The sequence below is a fragment of the Carlito syrichta genome, unplaced genomic scaffold (assembly GCF_000164805.1).
Source record: "Carlito syrichta isolate Samal-C Ts95f unplaced genomic scaffold, Tarsius_syrichta-2.0.1 Scaffold304732, whole genome shotgun sequence".
NCBI lineage: Eukaryota > Metazoa > Chordata > Mammalia > Primates > Tarsiidae > Carlito > Carlito syrichta.
Window position 1 is genome coordinate 997 of NW_007248828.1, and position 23,408 is coordinate 24,404.

The window sequence follows — 23,408 nt, forward strand, 5'->3', positions numbered from 1 at the left end:
AACCCCGAAGAACAGATGAGCAAAAACAAACAACAACAAAATTGGAAGATTATCTCTCAATTATTCACATTCACACATAAACATAAAACAACATAAAAGAAGAAAGAAACAGAAAAAGAAAAAATTTAAAAATTTTGGGGGGATGCAGATCACACCCTCACATACATATTTATGCACAAAGGAAAAATATTTTTAAAATAGACGAACTAACAAACAGGCTAAAATTTTTTTTTTAATTAAAAAAAAGTTAAAAATTATAAAAACCCCAGACAACTTACCCTTTTGTGGGTGGCTCTGTAATTGTTCCTCTAATCAGATGTCTCCTGCAGATCCACCTTTTTCACTCTCTCCTCTCTGTCCAGATCAGGGAAGCAGGAGGGACATTGGAGCTGGTGGGGCTGCAGTCCTCCCATCCCACTGTCCTTTGGTCAGGGAGATCTCCGGTGGGGAGGTGCAAGATTCTGTCTTTCCCAGGTATGTACTCACCGGGAGTGGCCCAGCCAGGCCTATTCTGGAATGGAGTTCTCCTATTGGGAGTGACATGTAGGCTCCGCCTGCGTTTGTCCCTCTCTGTTGTGGCCCAGCTGTGTGTGTCTGACATTCGGAGGATTGCTGGGTAGTAGGGGATTTGCCTCAGTCCTGGACTCACCACTGATCTCTTTGGAGTCCTTCCTTGTCCTTTCCGGCCACACCCTCTATCCCACAACTTGATCAGGGTGAGGGGTGGGATGCCTGGGACTCAGCACTCGTCAAGTCCTTCCAATGTTTGTGCTTTCAGGATTTTGCCTCTAGGTCACGATCAACCCCTGAGTAGTTGATCCGCCAGTCACAGAGATTAGGTCTGTTGCTCTGTGGTGAGCAAGTTGGAGCACTTTCCTGTCCTGCCTTCAAGATGATGGTGGGGTGCCTCTCTTGTCCTCTTTGATGACACTCTGCCTCTGGGCTCCCTCTGCAGCCCCTGCTGCCAGTGCCCAGCCAGGCACTGAAGTGGTGAGGCAAAACCTGGCGCTGGTAGTCTCTCCTGTTGCAATGGTGAGACAGATCCTGTGGCTGTAGTCTTTCCCTGCTGCTTCTTCACAGGAAAACTTTTGTCTGTTTAAAAAGAAGTGGCACTCAGCTTCTGCAACCTGGGAAGAGCTAGGGACCAAGCAGAGAAGCAGCAGCACCAGCTGTTGCACTAGGATCCTGATCACTTGCTCGCGAGCCCCTACTTAGTCAGTCTCTCCCAGCATTTTCTTCCCAGGAAGGGTTTTGTTGATCAAAAAAAAAGGTGCTTGGCTTCTGCATCCCGTGACTCGCTAGAGTTCAAGCCCAGTAGCTGTTGCACTAACTGCTGCACGAAGAGAGTCCTGGCAGCTAGCTCCCTAGCCCTTAGTCAACCACTCACACGTCCACTTGCGCACCAGCATGTACACAAAATTTTCCATACACTCACACCAGGACTCGCCTAGTCAGACTGGCTCGGCCACCATCTTCCTGACCCCCCCCCCCCCTTTTTTTTTAATTTTAGGAGAGGAGATGTGGTAGGATCACTGATAATGAAAGGTACATCTTTTGCTGTACATATTCAGGAGTTGTAGAACAGGTCATGTATTTTTTTTTTCCTTTTGGCTGTATCCTAGAACAAATTTTCTTTACCATTAGCAAGTTACTGGTAATCTAGTAGTTCAAGCCGGGCTCGGTGGCTCAGCCTGTAATCCCGTGCCTTTGGGAGGCTGAGGTGAGTGGATTGCCTGAGCCCACGGGTTTGAGACCCGCATGGGCAGCGAGACCTCATCTCTACAATACATCAAAAAAACCAGCCGGGTGTGGTAGCGCATGCCTGTAATTCTGGCTACTTGGAAGGCTGAGGCGGAAGGATTGCTGGAGCCCAGCAGATCGAGGTTGCGGTGGCCGGAAGCGGCCACTGCACTCCAGTCTGGGCTACAGAGTGAGACTCCAACTCAAAAAAAAAAAAAAAAAAATCTAGTAGTTCATTACTTCCTTAAATTATTACATAGTACTACTAATTCAAAGTTATTTACATTGAAGCTGTTGTTGGATTACTCAATATTTTATATATCTTTGTTTTTTTCTGCAGTATAGTTCTAGGTAGAATCAATTAACTACCTTATTTTAATGAGGTTTACATACTTTTACAAGACTAGAATATGCAGTAATTAGAAGAAAGTCTGATAGAAAGAAATATCTATGTATTTTATTATTTGGAAATGACAATTTATGCTCATTGATAGATCAGTTGATATGAACAATTTGTTCATATTTGGGCAGTTCACTTTGAAGATCATTTGAGTAAATGCTATGTGGCATGAAACTCCAAATGAGTGAACTAACTGAAATTTGTACTATGTCAACAATTGCTACTGATTGGAACTATTATTGAGGGCTTATTCTGGGTCACACACTATCAGCATCTTATGTGCATCCTTGCATCTACTCATAAAAATCCTGTAGGTGAAAGTGTTAGTGTTATCCTTATGTTATAGGCCGAGAGTGGGCAATGTACCCAAGTTTGCAAATTAGCTAGTAATTGGCAGTCTTGAGGTAAGCCTAGACCCAGCTCTAGAACATCTAGACCAGCATCATCTAGTTAAAATATGAGCAATTTAAAATTTTCTAGTAGCCACATTTAAAAAAGTTTAAAAAAGGTGAAATGTTATTGCATATTTATTTATTAAAATATACCCAAATATTATTAATTGAAATACTATAGATTGTTGAGCTGTTTTACCTTGTTAGTCTTTGGCAACAAGTCTTTCAATCCTTTGTGTGATTTTACATACCTCACACCTAGTGCAGGCTGTCCCTGGCTCATGTGCTCAGTAAGCCTTGTGGTGAGTCTGTGCTCTGCTCAGACTGTTTGTAAACCAAAAAAAATGAAAGAAGGAGGAGCCATAGCTACTTACAATCTCATCTGCTGTCATTTTATTTTAAGGTAGTCTCTTAACCTGTAATCTTCCTTTGAATTCTTCCCTTCCCCTTTTGTGCTACTGAGGTAATTCTGCTTCTCTGGAGTGCTCCCAGAACAGATGGACCTGGTGCCAGTTACCCAACACCAATGTGAAACAGAATTTATTTTTTTCAATAGCTGTATTGTTCTCTCACCCTTTTCAAGTGTTTTTATGTTTTTCTTTCAATAAATAAATGATTTTTGTATATTAAAATGCATTTTTGGGAGGTGAGAACAGTACTTGTTCCAGAAGTATAATTTGTATGTTGACTATTAATAGTTCTTTAAGAAGCAGTGGTTTTCAGAAGTGTACTCTGCTCATGGGTGGTCTTTTCTTTCCAGAACCTCATCTGCTCTGAATGTGGGGATGAGTTCACCCTGCAGAGTCAGCTGGCCATCCACATGGGGGAGCACCGGCAGGAACTGGCCGGAACTCGAGTGCATGCCTGCAAGGCCTGCAAGAAAGAGTTTGAAACCTCTTCAGAACTGAAGGAACACATGAAGACTCATTATAAAATTAGGTATGAGGCATTACATGGGCTTGGTAGAAAATTGACATCATATGGTAAAAGGTGGTATACTTTGCTGTGGTCAATTAAAAACATTTGCTGTAGGAACGTGGCAAAATGAAACTACAGAATTTGGTATGATGTGGAAAAATCTTTCATGATGTGCAGTGCATGACTGCAGCAAGGAAGATAGTGTGATGATAATAAGTAGGTGCAGGCTTATGGGTAGAAATGTTCAGCTGATATTGCAATGTCGAAAGCTGTAGAGTGAGGGACTGGAAATACATTTTTGTGGGCAGGTAACAAAATATGTGTTCTAGGCTCACAAGGGTTTAGTTAGCACCCTTTTAAAAAATATTTAATTTCAATAGCTTTAGGGGCTACACATAGTTTTTGGTTACATGATTGCATTGTACAGTGGCAAAAAAGTCTGGACTTTAAGTGAACCCACCATACATTGTACTCAATAGGTGGTATTTCATTAATTAGCACTCATTTTTTTTTTTTTTTGAGTCAGGATCTCGCTGACTCAGACTGGATTATAGTGGCACGATCATAATTCATTGCAGCCTCAAACTCCTGAGGCTCAGGCAGTTCTCCCAACTCAACCTCCTAAGTAGCTGGGACTACAGGCATGCACTACTATGCCCAGCTAACTTTTTTCTGGACTTTTTTTAGAGATGAGGTCTCACTGCGTTGTTAGGTCTTAAACTCTTGGGCTCAAGCAGTCCTTCCACCTCGGCCGGGATTACAGGCATGAGCCACTGCACTTGGACAATTTGCACCCTTTTTAATGAATTAGTTTATTTATAGTACCCAACTGTTGAGAACTCATATGTGCCTGACATTGTTTTTAGCATATAATACATATATCCTCATTTATTCATGACAAACAACCCTGACAGGCCAGAGCACTTTCAGGTCCTCATTTTGCAAATGAGAAAATCTAGATTAGAGGGACCAAGTAAATTTGATGAGGTTTTGCACCTTGCAAGTCAAGAGTTTGAAATTTAAACCCTAATAGACTAGTTTTAGTACTTACCATCTTAACAAGTGTGACTGTATTTGAATGCATGTATGCATTTATTCCTAGTCAGACTTAGACTTAACATGTTTTTGAAAATTTCATATTTTACCTATTTCTGATTATATATTTGTACTGATATTTCCCTTTCTTAATAAAATGAAATAGTTTTTCCCAGCTCTTGTGCTCAAGTTACCTAATGGTGATAGTTAGCTCATAGTGCTGATTTCACCAACAAACTGTAAAAGGTAGTATCAGTTATCGTTTTCAGCTGTTATATCATCAGTTTAGCCTGATACCCTTCTAAGCCCAAATGTTTAGGAAATATCCATACTTTTCAGCAGCAATAAGAAGTCCTGTACCAGTTAAATAATAAAGTGCATATAATGTACAAAGACTCTAGTATTTATTTATCTTCATTATACTTTAGAAAGGTGGACTGAACATCTCCATATGATGAGTCATTTCGACTTTCCCTTTCATTTTGCCTATTGTTGACTGATGTGGTACCCACCTAATGCTTCATTTTTTCAGTGATTTTTAACCTCCTCCCCAGATAGAATACATCTCTCTATACACACCAGATTTTTATTCTGAACAGAATTTTTTTGGTTATTTTTTTTTTTGAGTCGAAGTCTCACTGTCACCTAGGCTGGAGTGCAGTGATATGCTCACAGCCACCGCAGCCTCCACCTGCTGGGCTCAGGTGATCATTCTGACTCAGCCTTCCAAGTGGCTGGATCCACAGGCGGGGCCACCATGCCCAGCTGATTTTTTGATTTATTGTAGAGATGAAGTCTCACCATGTTGCTCAGGCTGGTCTCCAACTCCAGGGCTCAGGCAATCCTCTCGCCTCTGCCTCCAAGGTGCTGGGATTACAGGCTTGAGCCACTGTGCCTGGCTTCTGACGACGTTTTAAAACAGGCATTTTTGCTGTTTTCTTCTAAGTTCTTGGAGGTGATTGAAGATGTTTAGATGGTCTTATGCTCATAGACAGTGCTGGCTCCTAGGTCTTCCAGGATTAAGGGACAAACCAGACAGATGAAGCCTCATCCTCACAGAGCTGTCATTTAGTAGGGTAGATGCGTAGTGACAAAGTGAATGGATCGGTTGGTATGATAGTTTTAGTAAGTGATAAAGGTTAAGAAATACAGAAAATTGCCTTGACCTGCAGTGGTGTGAAGATGACGGAGGTTGGTGAGGCAGTTGATTTGCATAGGCCTTTCTGAGGAGGGAACATTTGAAGGGAGTTTTGGGTGGTGAAAAGAACACTGTAGGTTTAGGGGAAGAGCATTTCAGGCTGAGAGGAGAGGAGCTTACATTTCAGCAGCAGTGACTTTGCTGTGTTTGAGAAGCAAAAAGGAGGCCAGTGTGGTGAGAGCCTTCTCCAGAGGAAGGATGCTGGACACTGAGTCTGAATGAGGCAGGTCCCAGGGGCTGCAGGGCTTTAGAGCCCATTCTGGGAATGTGTGTTTCCTGTAATTGGGCTGGGAGTCCTTGGAAGCTTTTACGCAAAGTAGTGGCCTGGCCAGACTTGGGGATAGTGCTGCAGCTGCGGTTTGGGTGGAAGTTGAAGCAAGAAGACCTTTTAGGTATGTCAAAAGAGCGTGCTGGAATGATAGTGCTGTTCTAAGACCTTGATGGCAGCTGGAGAGTTGAGAGATATGAGCATATATATATTTTTTGAGTTAGACTCTCACTCTGTCACCCAGGCTGGAGTGCAGTGGCACGCTCATAGCCACCGCAGCCTCAACCTGCTGGGCTTAGGTAATCCTTCTACCCTAGCCTTCCAAGTAGCTGGAACTATAGGCATGTGCCACCACTCTTGGCTAATTTTTTGATTTGTTGCAGAGATGAGGTCTCACCAAGTTGCCCAGACTGGTCTTGAACCCGTGGGCTTAGACAGTCCTCTCACCTCAGCCTCTCAAAGTGCTGGGAATATAGGCTTGAGCCATAGCTTTTGGCCTAGATATGAGCATATTTGGAGGTGTTTCAGAGTAAAAGCAGCAACTTTTGGAGGTGGACTCGAGGAGTCCAAGGCACACTGCTGGGAATTTCCATTTCTTGACATGGAAAGGAGCAGATTGGGAATAAATGAAGAGTTCTGCTATGGATGACACCCATGAGGCAGTCAATGCAGGTAGAGAGTTAGCTATCCAGGGCTGGAGCCTGGAGATGGCAGACTGTTGGTGGGAGAAGCTTCGACGTATCAGTGTATATTTGAGATTGAGAGCAAGAGGCTGGAGTAGATGACAGAGGTCTAGTGTCAATGGAGAAACTATATCTGTATGTATCTTTGTTTTTTATCATCACCAGTAAAGCTTTGTTTAGAAGAGACATTCTGTTCCCCCCACCCCAGCTGCAGTTTTTGACCTTGAAAAATCAAGCTTTACTTTTCATCAGAAATAGAAAAAATGAATTTTATGATTTTTTAGTACACAAAACTAATACATGCCTAGTGTGTGTGTGTGTGTCCTACATAAACATATCCATATATATGATTGATTTATCATTAAAACACATTCTGATGATTGGTCAGCCACATTATCTAGTAGGATTTTCATTTTGAAATTGTGACATAAGGGAGACAAATTAATGTATATTTTCCTTTCTATATTACTAGGGTATCAAGTACAAGGTCTTATAATCGGAACATTGACAGAAGTGGATTCACGTATTCATGTCCACACTGTGGAAAGACGTTTCAAAAGCCAAGTCAGTTAACGCGACATATAAGGATACACACAGGTATCAAAACATTTACTTCTGAATGATTTATTATGTGCCCTGAAGGAAAGAAAACGTGTCTTAGTGCTAGCTCAACCTGGAATCTGTTCCTGGCTTTTCTCTATAGTTTGCTGAGTAATTATGGTGAAATTACCTAATTTTTCTATAGATTTAATTTCTCATTTGAAAAATATGGTTACTATGTCTGCATAGTTGTCCTAAATTACAAATGGAAAAATATATGTAGTACTTACAGAAATTGGGAGTTAATATCATTATTGTTATTGGTGTGGCATTTATTCTCTAATTTGTGAATATTTGTTGAGTGTGTTACTATGTGTCAGATGTTACCCTGGACCAAATATATCTGACTTAAACTAAGAAGGCACAGGGTCTTCATATTCTAAGAATGCCTTCACTAACTGGCCTATAAAACATTAATATATTAAAAACTTTATTCCCCTGTGCCTTACCTTGTTCATTTCTTTGTTTTGCTTGAGCATTTGAAAGTGAGTAGAGCATTCAGAGCTGAATACCCTTTGCTGTCTTGTAAAAATTAGTCTGTTTATAATATTGTATTAGTTGTCACATGATTATCTCAAGAGAGGACAAAAGGAAACTGTACAAATATTTTACAGTATTTGAAATTAAAATGATCCATGCTTTGTCATTTTGTTTTTTCTGTACTTGATTTTGTTTTCTTTAATAGTGACAATGTAAGAAATCTCACAGCTGTTTGGTTGGCTGCTGCTGTTTGCCAATCAGTTCTAATGATGCTATGTTGCTTTTTTCCTTTTTCAGGGTTTTAGTGAAATATCTCTGTGCAGAGTATTGCAGAGTCATTCAGATGGTTCCTAGTTTATTTATATGTCAGTAAAATTGATATTATCAGAGCATAGGTTTTTTTATTTTTTAGAGCAAGAGAAAAAAATAATGTATTTGAAAATGCAGTAATATATTGGTAATCAAATTCTAGTTTATCTGTTGTGAAGTTATGATCAATGAAAAAAAGTTATATCCTTTACCTAAAGTAAAGACATATAAAGCAAAAAGTAGAGTCCTTCTCATGCCATCTTCTCAGTTGTCATTTACCTCAACAGTTTGATATCTAGCCCTTTTAGATTTGTTTCTACGAACACATGAATGCACACACATCATAAGCTTACTCTTATGCTTATGACATGTACATGTGTAATTTCACATATGTATAATTTTGGGATTCTGTGATATGTACTCTTCTTGGCATTGAACTTTTAAGCACACATTGTTGTTCTAATTGGCCAGTGAGCTGTGAGCTGCCCGGGGACAGCAGTGCATCCCAGACCCATGGGCCACACAGGCCACCGTGGCTTAAGCGGGAGGCAGGCTAGCTGGTGGGGGAGGGGAGCATCAATCACTCATGTGCCTATCACTTCCTGTCTGTTATGTGTGTCAGCAGATGGTTCCATGTTCTAGGCTTGGTCTCTGAATGGCTGTGCCTCATGATATGTGTGACAATTTGATGGGAGTGACCTTCTGCTAGACTATGTCTTGACTGTCCAGAGAAGGTCATCTAAAGCAGGAAGGGTATCTCCACTTGGGCAGCTTGTGACCAGGACCTGCTCTTCCCATGACTCTCCTGCACCCACTCCCCACAGGTGAAGCAAGCCTATTTCCTGTTGGTACACTGCCCCAAGAGTGTTATAGCTCCTTCATTTATTTAACCCTAAACCCGTCCAGAGAAGCATGGTTCTAATGTTATTGCTTACTCAACTGCTTTCTAATTCTTAGGGAGAAAAAAAAAACCCATTTTTCTCTTTTCACTCATTTCGTCATCAGATGTGAATTGAATGTGACTGTGTGTGTGAAGTTCTTTTCTAGGCACTGAGTAGAGAACAGTGCGCAGGGCCCTTGCCCTCCTAGGGCACGTACTCTGGTGCGGGGAGCTAGATAATGAGTGATGTGTAGAAAGTCAGTAATGATAGTAGTGTGGAAAAAACAAAGCAGAGAGAGGAATCAGGGCTTTCCAGAATGGACACAGGACATTTGAATGTTAAATAGAATGTACTGGAAAGTCCTCAGAAGAGGTGATTTTGAGCAAAGGCCTGGAGAATGTAAGGGGAGCAAGCCATGGGGATACTCGGGCAAAACCTTCCAGGTGGTGGGATTTCAGAGACCAAGGAGTGGAAACCTGTCTGGTTTGTTCAGGGAACAGCAGGGTTGGAATAGAGGGAGCCAGAGCAGGGAGTGAGCTGAGGATGCCCGGAGCCTCAGCAATGGGTCCTCACAGGCAGGGTGTTAGGAGAACGTCAGCTTTTACTCTATGTGCAATTGGAAGTGAAGCAATTGAGAGTTTTCAGCAGACAAGTGACTTGCTCGGATTCAGACTTTACAAAGGGGTCCTTTTGCGTGCTTATTTGAGGACTGCCTGTGGAGGGGTCAGGTGGAGGCAGTGAGCCTAGGGAGGGGCAATTTCAGGAGTCCTGAGTGGTGAGTAGCACGCTACACCTGCTGATAGTTACGGATGGGTTGCAGGGCTGTTCTGGGTGTATTTGGAAGTATTAGGTGTGAAATGTGTGGGAAACCAGACATGGTTTACTTAGGTAACTTGAATATTTCTTTTTAATCCATAAGATGCTCATACAAAATAGAGTCTTGTTTTCATCATTTTCCCTCTCCAGGTGAAAGGCCATTTAAATGTAGTGAGTGTGGAAAAGCTTTTAACCAGAAGGGGGCACTGCAGACTCACATGATTAAGCATACAGGTGAAAAGCCCCATGCCTGTGCCTTTTGTCCTGCCGCCTTCTCTCAGAAAGGGAATCTTCAGTCACATGTGCAGAGAGTTCATTCAGAGGTAAGCATAGTGTTCTGGGTGTACACAGTATTTCACAGTGGGTGGTGGGTTTCTTTTGAGCTAATAAGCCAACCTGAGAACTTCTTTTCCATTTTTAAAAATGCAGATTGAGTTTGTACTGAGTAGACCTTGTTTTAGAAAATACACATATGGGAACCCTTTTGGTTTACAACATATGGAAGAAATATAAAATACTATATTTTTGTCTTCTTGCTGATGTAATAGCTTTGATTAATAAATGCTTGGGGCCGGACTCGGTGGCTCAGCCAGTAATCCCGCGCCTTTGGGAGGCTGAGGTGAGTGGATTGCCTGAGCCCGCGGGTTCGAGACCCGCCTGGGCAGCGAGACCTCATCTCTACAATAAATCAAAAAATTAGCCGGGCATGGTAGCGCATGCCTGTAATTCCGGCTACTCAGAAGGCTGAGGCGGAAGGATCACTGGAGCCCAGCAGGTCGAGGCTGCGGTGGCCGGGAGCGGCCACTGCACTCCAGTCTGGGCGACGGAGTGAGACTCCAACTGAAAAAAAAATAAAAAATAAAAATAAATAAATAAATGCTTGGGAATAAAGCCATTCTTAAAGATTATATGTATCTTTTTTTTTCCTTGAAGTAACACCTTCAGTAACACTTAAGTGAACTGAAAGTTAATAGTACACTTTTATCCAAATTTAATAAAAAAAAGAAGTTGTCTTTGATGTTAGATAAGCAGAATAATATCTAAAATGAAAAAGAGGGAATCAAAAATGAAAAAGAAAACCCTGTACACGTCACATAATTTTATAGACATATTCAGAATTTCGTATACAATGAATTAGTCTTTTTATTATCTAAGACCTCGACACATCAGGAAGGACATCCAAGTATCAGTGAGGTCCTGACATTGTGAAGGGAGGTTACCTTTAGATGGTGGAAGAGTAACTCTGGTTTGTGTAAGTCTTCCTGTGGCATAGCCTTTGAATAAAGATGATTGCATAGGAAAGACTGTACATTTGTGTAACACACAGAAGTATCTAACCCTGTGAGATACTCAGTGCTCCTGAGTGTAGAAAACTCCTAAACTTAAGGGAGCCTGGATTTTCCTGTCACTTTTGAGAGACACTCTGGGACCTGGACTGCGATGGATTGTTCCAGAAAGGGACTATCTAGATTGACATGTAAATATTATCCAATCCTGCGAGGGACCTAAGTCTTATATCTGGTTCTTATCAAGGTGCTTAAAATAGAATGGGAGTCTTATTCAAGTTTAGAGGGGACCAGTGGGTTTCAAGTCAGCCTCCATAGCTATAACAATGACTATGTTGAATTTGAGTACTAGTAAAAGAATATTCTAGATGCTTTCTCTGTTCATAGATATTCTTACTCATTTTACTGCTTTCTGTAATCTGTTTCTGGCTTTGTCATGGTTTTTAATATTAGTCATTGATATGGGATATCAAAATTGGTGATGAAAAATTTGTATAACCATCCTTCCCTAACTGTATGTTTTGACACCCCCACAAGCATATTCTGTTTAATAAGTGTTTATATGTAATTGTCTGCTCTTCATTATTGAACATTGTTTTTAACCACTTAAAGAATTGAGAGCATCATAGGTTTGCCACTTTATTTTTATTAAATTACAATAACTGAAGAATACATTTCCTTATTTCTTTGCTTTTTTTTCTTTTCTTTTGATTGGGGTCTCCCTTTGTTGCCCAGGTTGGAGTGCAGTGGCACAATTACGGCTCACCACAGCTTCAGCCTCCTGGGCTTAAGTTGTCCTCCTGCCTCAGCCTCCCAAGTAGCTAGGACTACAGGCACATACCACCAAACCTGACTGGAATTTTTATTATTTTTGTAGAAACGAGGTTTTGCTATGTTTCTCAGGCTGGTCTTAAACTCCTAAACTAAAGCGATCCACCTGCCTCAGTCTCCCAAGGTTCTAGATTTATAGACGTGAACCCAGTTGTTTCCTCCCTTCTGAACCATGTCTAATTTATAGAAAAAATATGAAATTTCAGTTAATCTCATACTAGCAAAATTGATTAAAGAATTGGGTTGTTCCCTTAACTGTATCCTACAATTTTAAAATAAAAAATATGTATTAAAAAAAAGAATTGTATTGTTAATTCTAGAGCTATATAAAAGGAAAAAAGTAATGTTGAAGGATTAGATTATTTCTGTCACTTTCAGAGGAATGGCAAATTATGATTTAAATCTTTTAATATAATAACTAATTGTAAAAAAAAATTTCTTTTCTTTTTTATTCTTTAAGGTCAAGAATGGTCCTACCTACAATTGTACAGAATGTAGTTGTGTATTTAAAAGTTTAGGCAGCTTAAACACACACATCAGCAAGATGCATATGGGTGGGCCACAGAGTTCAACAAGCTCTACAGAGACGGCTCATGTTTTAACGGTAAGTTTAGTAATTGGGTTACAGAAGGATTTTTTAAAAGCCAAAATCTATTATTTTAAATATAACCTTTAAAATAGAATATTTAGTAGCAGAAAGGTGCTATAGAAGTTATGGGGGATAAGGTGCTACTTTGTTTTTATTATTTTATTTTATTTTATTTTTTGAATTGGAATCTCACTGTCTACCAGGCTGAAGTGCAGCGGCACCTTCATGGCCACAGCAGCCTTGACCTGCTGGGCTGAGGCAATCCTTCTGCCTCAGCCTTCCAAGTAGCTGGAACTACAGGAATAAACTGCCATACCTGGCTAATTTTTTGATTTATTGTCAAGATGAGTTCTCACCAGGTTGCCCAGGCTGTTCTCAAACCCATGGACTCAGGCAGTGTTCTCACCTCGGCCTCCCAAAGTGCTGGGATTATAGGCATGAACCACTGCACCCGGCCTTACTTTATTTTTAATTAGTGAAAGAAAGTCAGTCTTTTTAAACTTTAGAATAATATTAGATGATTCTGATTTTTGGACTGACATGTGGGCCTGTAAAACTAAGACAAGATGTAATCATTAACTTATGAAATTATAATTTCCACTGTTAGCGTTATTGATGATTATTGAATATTCTTCATCTTTATAATTTAATAATTATTCTTTGTAGGTGATATTTTACCTTTTCTAATGTGACGTTGATAATTCTCCTCAAGTCTTTGGATTTTTGAAACTAAATTGTATGTTCCATATATTTATTTCAAAATTGTATGACTGAACATGTGTGCACACAGACACGCACATACATGAATACACATACTTTTATTCTTTTTTTGTAGGATTTTTTTAGCTCAACCTCAATCAGTTAACTTCTAGTACACTATCTTGATTCATAATAAATGGTAAAATCAGAGCACAGAATATAGTATCTTAAAAGTAGCAGACATGAAATACAGAAATTGCAGAAACTTTAATGTATGCTTATGGATGCAGTTAGTTGGTAGTTTGTGTTCAGTCAGCAGTGCCTCCTATTAACATGGAAAATAGGCCTAGTTAATAAACATTAGGTTCACTTTTAGTGTTTTGCTTTTTTTTCTTGCCTCACAATATTTGCAGCTTGGGATGATTCCTTAAATTATTCTTGAACAGGGAGAATGTTGTAAAACTGATGATAAAACTGGAGAATAATTAGAGTCTAATAGTTAAGTCTTGAAAATTGTTTTGGATTGAATTTTTTAAAATAAAACTTTCAGTGTTGTATAAATTAACCAAATCTTAGAGTTTCCATCATTTCCTTTGGAGTATGTAATAAATCCTCTGGAGTAGCCATCCAGAATAATGTATATTCTCAAACAAAAATTATAAAAAATTCAGTACAGGGATTTAGAACCCTGGGATCTACTGTACCTTGTACTCTAATTTGGGCATGTAAGAATAAGCACAAGAAGTTCAGCTATGTATGTTCTTTGCAAGACTGTTGAGGAATCAGTGTTTGGCCTCTAAGACTGAACATCTGTGTGTCTCTTATTTTGCCTTTCACATTTTCTAACTGCTAGCCTTTTTGCGCTACTTTTGAGAGGTTTCTTCAGCTATATCTTGTGACTTTCTTATGACTTCATCTTTTTTGTTTTGTTTCTTGTAGTAAGACTTCAAGTTTCTGAAAGCTGTCCTTTGTGATCAGATGTATCTCTTTCTGGCTTGATGTACTTTCTCTGAAGTCTAACTTGTACTTTCTTTTTAGAAGTTTTCTTCTGCTCATTGAGTTATCTGCCTTGGTCACTTTCCCTTCCTCTCTCCAGTACAAATCTTGTAATATTTGGTTGCCTGTTTGTATTTCAAAGAGGGGCAGCAGTGAGCCTGTGTGTAAACTGTTTACACGTTGGTGCATGTTGGTCCCCAGGGGCACTTTAAGTGTGAATGGCCAGGGAACTAGTCTTTAAAGGGACCCTCGTGATGGAACACAGAATTATTTATGTATAGTCTGGGGAATGAAGTGCCACAAAAGGTACCCAGTTCTCCCCAGATATTTGTTGTCTTTTATCATTATCAGAGGCACTCCCTCATTTTGCTTCAGGGTTAGTGCCTGTCACCTGTTCTATGGAGAAACAAGAGGTTCATTTTCAGACCTTAATTTTTTTCTATTGCCTTTATTTTTTAATTAATAGCATTTTAGAGCAATTTTGGCTTTATAGTGAATTTGGGCAGAAAGTACAGAGAGCTCCCACATGCTCTCCTTCTCTTTTCTGACAGAATCCCCTGTTGTTGACACCTTGCACTGGTGTGGTACGTTTGTTACCGTTGGTGAATGAATATTGATATGGTGTTACTCACTGAAGTCCCTAGTTTACATAGTGGTTCACTCTTGATGTTTTACATTCTACAGGTTTTGATAGGTGTAGAGTCCTGTTTTCTTTTCCACAGTGTCATACAGAGTAGTTTCACCACCTTCCCTTGTCTCTTAGATGGGACCATTTCGATTCCCAAGCTTCTGCCAGCATCAGGCTGGCTTCCCTTTCTGTCATTGCCCCTCCTCCCACTTAGATTTTCTTCTGTAACATTACAGAGCATTGATTCTTCAAACCTCCCTATTTTCAGAAATTAGTTGAATTTTTTGACCATAGTAATTTGTCTTAATTTTTTAAAACTTCATGACTTTTTAAATTCCTTCTTTTTTTTTTGAGTTGGAATCTCACTCTGTTGCCCAGAGAGGAGTACAGTGGCATGCTCATGGCCACCGCAGTCTCGACCTGCTGGGCTCAGGTGATCCTTCTGCCTCACTTTCCAAGTAGCTAAAACTACAGGCATGTGCCACCACACCTGGCTAAGTTTTTGATTTATTGTAGAGATGAGTTCTCACCAAGTTGCCCAGGCTGGTCTCGAACCCGTGAACTAAGGCAATACTCTCCCCTGGGCCTCCCTAAGTGCTGGGATTATAGGTGTGAGCTACCATTCCTGGCCAAATTCCTTCATTTTAATGGACTAATAGGAAGATGAGGATTTGTGAAATCCATCTGCTTCTTGATTGAGTCTCTACTGCCTACTTAAAAAACTTTAAAAAAAATTGTAGTAAAACAGTTTATTGAGTGTGTTCTTTCAAGAGCCAATGTTGTGCGAAACATGAAAATCAGCGAGGCATGCTGTATTAAAAAATTGTTTTTTAAATTTTTTAGTTTAAAGATGTGGGGTATAATTCAGGGTTAGGTATACCAATGTTCATTTTGCAGGTACCCTTGTTGATGAGGTGTGCCCCCCTTCCCCTGGCAGTTTCCCACTACTGCCAATCTCTTTATTATAGTATTATGATAATTGTTCAAGGTCCACTTATGAGTGAGAACATGTGGTATTCAGTTTTATGTTTCTGTGATAGATCACTGAATATGATAGACTCTAAATCCATCCAAGTTGCTGCAAAGTCCATGTGTTTGTCCTTCTTTGTGGCTGCATAATATTCCATTGTACCGTATTTTTTTATCCAGTCCAGTTTCAATGGGCAGCACGGTTGGTTTCATATTTTTGCTATTATAAATAGTGCTGCAGTAAACATGTGTGTGCAGGTATCTTTTTTGTAGAATGATTTGAGTTCCTTCAGGTATATTCCCAATAGGGGAATTGCTAGGTCATATGGAAGGTCGATTTCTAGTTCTTTCAGAAATCGCCACACTGTTTTTCAAAGAGGTTGTACTAGTTTACATTCCCACCAGCAGTGTAGAAGAAGCGTTCCTTTTTCTCCACATTCTCACCAGCATCTGTTGTTTGTTTTATTAATGATGGCCATTCTTACTGTGAGGTTAGGTGGTACTTCAATGTGGTTTTGATTTGCATTTCTCTGATAATTAGTGAGAATGAGCACTTTTTCATGTGTCTGTTGGCTACCCGTATATCTTCTTCTGAGAAGTGTCTATTCATGTCTTTTGCCCACTTTTTAATGAGGCTTTTTTTTTTCCTTTTGGCACATTTGAGTTCCTTGTAGATCCTAGATGTTAGGCCTTTGTCAGATATGCAGTTGGCAAATATTGTTTAGGAGGATGCCATTAGAGTTTAACACTCTTGAGGAAGGCATTGCCTGGTTTTTTTTCCTTTTTTTAATTGAAGAGCAAAGTTGTATTTTTAATAAAAACATTGCTGTGTTTCAGGCCACACTCTTTCAGACATTACCTCTTCAACAAACAGAAGCCCAGGTCACGTCAGCCTCAAGCCAGCCGACGTCCCAGACTGTGACTGACGTTATCCAGCAGCTCCTGGAGCTCTCAGAGCCGGGGCCTGTGGAGTCTGGGCAGTCCCCACAACCTGGGCAGCAGCTGAGCATCACAGTGGGCATCAACCAGGACATTTTACAGGTGAAACACGCTCTACTATGGTGTGAGGGCTATTGCTTGTGCTCTATTAGAAATGGGGATGATGGGTGAAAATGAACATGGAAGGCTTGTTTGTGGTATCCTCATTAAGATGTGTGTGGTGAAACAAAATATACTTATTTAATTGCTTAGGGACAGTCCAGAATTCTAAATGATTTATTAATCTATAAATTCTTTAAAAATGGAAACTATTTTTTCCTAAGTGAATTTACTTGTAAATCACAGGTTTTCAGAACTTGTATTTCTTCCTGTTGACAGAGGTGGGAGAAATAGTCTATTCTTTCTTGAGGTTCTGGTGTATGACTTTGAGGTAGTCATAGTTGTTTACAGTTCTGACAGCATTAATATGGGCCTTCTCTTGCCAATGTGTGGAGAGTTGTGCACATGTGGGAGCAGAGGAGGAAAAGGGAGCACAGAGCTCTTTTCTGATTCTTCTAGTCCAGCATTACATTCACAAAAATTCTTCACTTTTAAACAGAGGTGGCCTTCTTCCTCCTCTCTATTATTTGTTTACCTAATTTTCCTTCTATATCTTCATGGTGAGAAGATGGTCAGGGATATAAGGAATCTCAGGATGTCATTCCACTCAGTGTTTACCTTTAAAGGTAAATCCAGTGTAACTTATGGCCTAAAATAGGTTTCCCATATGTATTCAGTGACATCCAAAGTTGTCTGAGGTAAAATTTCTAAAAGTCAAATTAATTTCAGTTCCCTTTAACTTAGAAATATAGATGTTTATCATATCATTTTGACAGCCTCAAAGAGTTGGCAGGCAGACTTGTAAATGATAACTTGGAATTGTAGGTTCTTATTTCTTGGAATAGAGTTAGAATGCTGAACATGAAGCTTTATGACAGGGTCCCCAACCCCTGGGCTACAGACTGGTACCAGTCCATGGCCTGTTAGGAACTGGACACCACAGCAGGAGATGAGCGGCCAGCAAGCAGAGCTCCATCTTCTGTCAGATTAGCGGCAGCATTAGTTTCTCATAGGAGTGCAAACCCTTTTGTGTGAGGGATCTAGGTTGCGTGCTCCTTATGGAAATCTAATGCCTGATTACTCTCCCAGCCTCATTCGTGAAAAAATTGTCTTCCACAAAACCAGTCTCTGATGCCAAAAAGGTTGGGGACCTCTGCTTTATGACATTATTGTGATTGATTTTGGTAGGCAGATTTGGGCCATTGTATCTTCTAACTTTTAGTTTTGTTCTGTCTCAGCAAGCCTTAGAAAACAGTGGGCTGTCTTCAATTCCAGTTGCAGCACACCCCAACGACTCCAGCCATGCCAAGACTTCTACAATACAGGTTCAGAACCCAGAAGTTTCCAATGTTTCCAGTGAGCAAATGGACCCTACAGATGCAGAGCAAGAAAAAGTACAGGAAAGCCCAGAAAAGTTGGATAAAAAAGAAAAAAAAATTATAAAGAAGAAATCACCATTTCTACCTGGTAATTTTACTAAGCTTTAACATTTAGGCATTTTGGATAGCTTGTCTTTAAGAAATATGTCCTTCTTTTTTTTTTCTGAAAGTGATAGGATATGTTTGTTGAATGTTCGAAACCTATCTGTAGTTGATTGGTATTTAAAATTAAAAGGATTGACAAACATAACATTTTTTTTTTTTTATTTTTAGTTGAGGTGTCACTGTGTTGTCCAGGCTGGAGTGCAGTGGCATGATCATGGCTTATTGCAGCCTTGATCTCTGGGCTCAGGCGATCCTTCTGTCTCAGCATTCTGAGTAGCTGGGACTATAGGCATGCACCATCATGCCTGGCTAGTTCTTTCTTTTTTTTTTTTTGTAGAGTTAGGTCTTGGCTGGTCTTAAACTTCGGAGTATAAGCAGCCTCTCAGAGTTCTGGGATTATAGACGTGAGCCACCATGCCTGGCCTTATTTCTTAAAATTGTCTCTTTCCTTGATTTGTTTTCTTTTTCCTGTTTTTTTCTGACTAGTTACTAGGGCTTAACATCTGCATTGTCTCTGTTCTCTTTCTGCTCTGTTTAGGCACCTCTGCTATACTCAGATCCATTGCTTTCCTTAGTTCTTGTTTGGGTGCTTCGTGTGTCTGCCCACTAGTTTCTAGTAGTTTCTGACCCACCTCTTCTTCCTGTTACCTAAATGTTGCCATCATCAAAAGATCCCTGCGGCACAGCTGCCTCCTGCATTCTTCATCCTTCCCGTTAATGTCTAATAATTCATCTCTTGGTCTTTGAGTCCTCCTTCACCTTTCCCACCTGCGTTTCCAGTCTTCCCTCTCCCCAGTGGTCTGGGCAAACTTACGTCATATTAAGACTGGATTCTTGCTGTTTCTGAATGTTCCACATTTTCTGAACATCGTGCTTTCTGCAGGTTTTCTGCATCAAGGGTGCCTTCTGCCTCACCCTTTCCTCTGTTCTCTGTCAAATCTCAGTGTCATTCAGGGCCAGCATAAATGCTGCCTCCTCGTGGAAGCCCTCTGAGGGGTGCTTTTCCTTGTCCCACCTCCCACTTACTTAGAATGTTTAGGATTCTTATGTTCTCTTGTGTTAATTGCTGTACAGATGCAGTCCAGTGTCCTTCAGGTGATAAATTCTTCTGGCTGGAATACATCCTATTTGTTTCTGAACATCCCACAGTGCTCAATATGGCTCTTGGCACAGTAGTAGGCAGGTACTAAATTTTTACTGAATAGGATAGATTTCTGTCTTTTGGGCAAAACTTTTCCTATAAAAGCCTCTTCCTCTTGCTGCAAAGCATGGAATAGCATTGCCATCTCTGTTAACACGTCTCTTATAGAGTGCATTTTCTCATTTGCAGTGTGATTGTGAAGACCTTGTTTCTCAACCCACACAACACCAGAGTCTTTCTCTTCTTCTTGATCTGGTCCCCTTCTTTCCACATGAAAAATAGGTTACTGAAATCTAAGCTGTTCCTCCTCCAGGGTTTCCTGGTCTCTAGCAGGGAAGGAAGAAGAAGTCATTTCCAAAAATTTCGATTGGCTGTAGGACAGCCTTACAAATTAAAGATGTTTTATGGGGTTCTGATAATCAGATGCAAATCTCTTGCCAGCATGAACGTTCCCGTATGTATTCTGCAGCCTGTGGTCTCTGGTTACTGTGCTAAATTAGCACTCTTGTGTGGCTGTAGGCCACTGGGTGAGGAGCCTGTCAGAGCTTCCTTCCTGAAAATACCCAGTAGCAACAGCCCCTTGAATTGAGGGGGTGAGCTTCACCTCATGATGCCCCTTTCTGACCTGCACTCCCATGTGTGGGAAGCAGCTCTTTCCTCTGCACTACATCCTAGCTGGGGAATTCGGAATAGAATTGCAAGGAACCTTCAGTATAGTGCTCTCATGAGGAGGGCTGTGCTCTCATAGTTTGTAAAGATTATGTAAACTAATGTCGGAAATACTCAATTAATTAAATATACATATAGAGTACTGAGCAAGTGTATGCGATTCTAGTAATTGCAGATTAAATGGGATCCTTAGTACAAGTTGGAGCTGGCACTTGTTTCTACATAGAGATACTCCTTTTGATTACATGTTTTCAGTGACAAGCACATTGTTTAAGACTAGCCAAGTGCAGTAGTGAAAAAATATATATTGTTGAGATATATATATATATATATATATATATATATATATATATATATGCAGAACAAGGTGTTCGATTTGTAACTGACTGTGAGCAGTCAATTGAGATAACAGTCAATTGAGATAACAGACCAACCAACTGGTGCACTTTTAACATAGTGACTGTGTCTGAAAATAACCCTCCAAGGACAGAATATCATTCTATATCCTGGGAAGATGTAAGAGGAAAATTGTTTGTTTTGTAATTCATAACATTAATTGCTTATAATAACCTTAATTACATTCCCAAGTTGAACATACTCTGCCACCTTAAATTGTTGCTGTTTGATTTATTCAGTTGTATCAGAGTATAGAATTTGCTTTATTATTTTAAGCCATTTATATATTAATTAAAAATTTAACAAATGCTTTTATTTATACAGCTTGTGACAGAGAAACCCATGTGAAGCTTTAGTAAAGTTTGAAATGTATTGTGGTGAAATACTGACTATCTAGAAATCATGGTGAAAGGTATTTTGGAGAACTGGTGATTTATTTTTCTAAGTGTGAAACTGATGTATCTATTTTGCGTGGAGCTTTTCTAAAAGCTGTTGTGCACTTCGCCTTCTTAAACCAGAGTGTGACCTTGTTAGCTTAGCTGTTTCTGGATGACTCGGGGTTAGTACTGTGAGCTGTGGTTTACTGTCCTGTGCTATGACGAGCTGGCATCCTGCTCTCTTGCTGCAGTACGTGGGCTCCCAGGTGCTGCAGTTCTTAGGCTTTACTGCTTTTAAAAAAGGTATTTATTATCTCTGTGTGCTGTCTTACATTCCCTGTAGCAGACCTTCTCCCACATTCTTTTGCTGCTAAGCTTTGTAGTCTGCCAAGTGCTTATACCTGTGGTAAATTTGGTTTTGTAATTGCATAAAAATGAAGTACAGTCAGCCCTTCTTCTTGTCTGTGGGTTTGCATCTGTTGATTCCCACTAAGCTCAGATTTTAAAAATCCCAGGGAATATTTTGTAAGATGCTCAAAGGATTGTTAAAAATACCAATGTGAATGGCACCAAAAATGACTTCTTTATACTGTACTAGTTGGAATTCCTCATCATGAAGTTGATACAGGGAAAGGCAGTCGTTTTCCTGGAAGCCATCATCTTCGTGGTCAGTGCCGAAAAACCCAGCTAACTACAGTACTTGATGCAAGGATTCCACTGCTTCCATTGATCCACAATATATATATATATTTAAACTTTAGCCTTAGGGAAGCACTTGACAAAAGTTCTGACTTACTTCTGGAGCAACTTTTGAGGAAGGGAGGTGTCCATATTAAAGACTGCATTCAGGGCTGTATCTGAGATGAATTTTCAGTGTCACTGCATTCAGGGCCCCATCTGAGATGAATTTTCAGTGTCACTGCACACCAGACGAGCAGTACTGCTTGTGCATATCCAGGGTAAAGGTTGGTTTTAAAGGTACTAGGAACCATGCGGGGGCCATGTACTCAAAACAGGAGCAGCAAATCCCACTGATTCCTCTGCACCTCCCCTAAGGACAAAGCATGTTTCTGTGTGCTTGGATCTGGACACTTAGCTGCTCCTAGGATGACAGTAACTAGCACTTGTTCTCTATTCTCTGTGCCTTGATTTTTTGTGACTCCACTCATTTGGCTGCCTGTGACTGTTTGAAGGAATGCAAGGTAACTCCCCCACATCTGCTTATCTAAAACAGCAGACTGACTTTTAATCCCCCTGATCAGAGCAATTCTTTGCAATTGCATTAGCAGAGGCATGAGCATCTGTTGTAAAATGGGGATACCTGTGTTTTAAACTTGACTGTCATCTGCTTGCTGAGAGAAATGAGTTCCTAGGGGTCTCTATCTGCACAGGCTTTGAGCATGTGTCTGCATGGATAGGAGGACCTGAAGGACTTCCTCCTCTAGGCACATCACCATGTGATTAGGGAATATGTGCACTCCTCTTCTGAGAATCTCTTTTTGTAAGACATTGCTGATGGCTGGCAGGAATGTCTGGAAGCAGGCCAGATGGACTTGCAGCAGCCATAGTGTCTCACCGTCTGCTTGTTGCTAGAAGCTTGTTGGTTCCTCTGGCAAGTCTGGCAGCATGGTGGGGGTCCATCTGTTATAAATGCCTGCCTTTTCTGGTGTCAGCATCAGTTTTTCTAACAGAACTTCAAGTTTTTCCCTTAGTGGAGTCAACAGTTTCCTCATTAATATTCACTTCCTCTTTATGAGTATTTGTAGTATTTGTAGTCTCCAGCTGTCTCATAGTTATTACTATTCATCCAGGACAACTATTCATCCAGGACAACTATTCTAAAGTGGAGAAAGCTCTAATAAGTCTTGTATTCTATTCAGAATTTCCCCAATGAAAGGATTCATTTGTTTCTTAAGAAGTGTGACAAATCTACAATGTAGGTAAGCAGTTCTGCTGCGTACTTTTTCTCTAGGATGTTGTAGACCCCTGTGACCTAAAGATATCATTAGAATCTGTGGAATGTGTTGATGTTCAACTGAAAAACTTTTCCTATCTAACAACAGTTTGGAGAACTCCATTGTCACAGATATACATTGATAGGAGCAAACTCCTGATTTTACCAGATTCCAAGTCTTATCTGCAAAGCACTACCTGTTGACCCATCACTTGAGAAGGGCGTACCCTGAGATGCTAGAAGAGCTTCTGCTGACACATACAGCAATCTAATTGCTACTTCATCTTCCTTAGACTGTGTAGTCTGCCAGTGCTGCACTTAAGAAATAAAAACTCTGTGAACAAAAGATAGCAGTAACTGGTGAATCTTGAGCAAGCTATCCAATAATAACTTCAGTTGTTTTCTATATTTTGTAAACATGGCCTCATCTTCACTCTCATTTTCAAAGCTATATTCTTCATTATAAATCTATTTTTTCATAATAGCTAATATGATTGCCTCTGTATCAGCTTTGTTGCTGACCTGAGAACACTGTGTGTAAGCTGTTTTAAAATACGATGAGTGTCAGGCATGGTGGCTCATGCCTATAATCCCAGCACTTTGGGAGGCCAAGGTGAGAGAATTGCCTGAG

General features: G+C 40.2%; 1 protein-coding gene across 1 annotated transcript in view; it reads left to right on the forward strand.

The window, feature by feature from the left end:
• Positions 1-3,292: 3,292 nt before the first annotated feature.
• The window catches only part of ZNF236 (zinc finger protein 236), a gene marked incomplete at its 5' end in the record, with an annotated part of 108,464 nt that continues 88,348 nt past the window's right edge, over positions 3,293-23,408 (forward strand). The window contains 6 exons of the mRNA XM_008060792.1: positions 3,293-3,471; positions 7,107-7,231; positions 9,871-10,043; positions 12,298-12,441; positions 16,556-16,759; positions 17,995-18,223. Coding sequence (XP_008058983.1) covers positions 3,293-3,471; positions 7,107-7,231; positions 9,871-10,043; positions 12,298-12,441; positions 16,556-16,759; positions 17,995-18,223 — 1,054 coding nt within the window. The remainder of the gene's footprint in view (positions 3,472-7,106; positions 7,232-9,870; positions 10,044-12,297; positions 12,442-16,555; positions 16,760-17,994; positions 18,224-23,408) is intronic.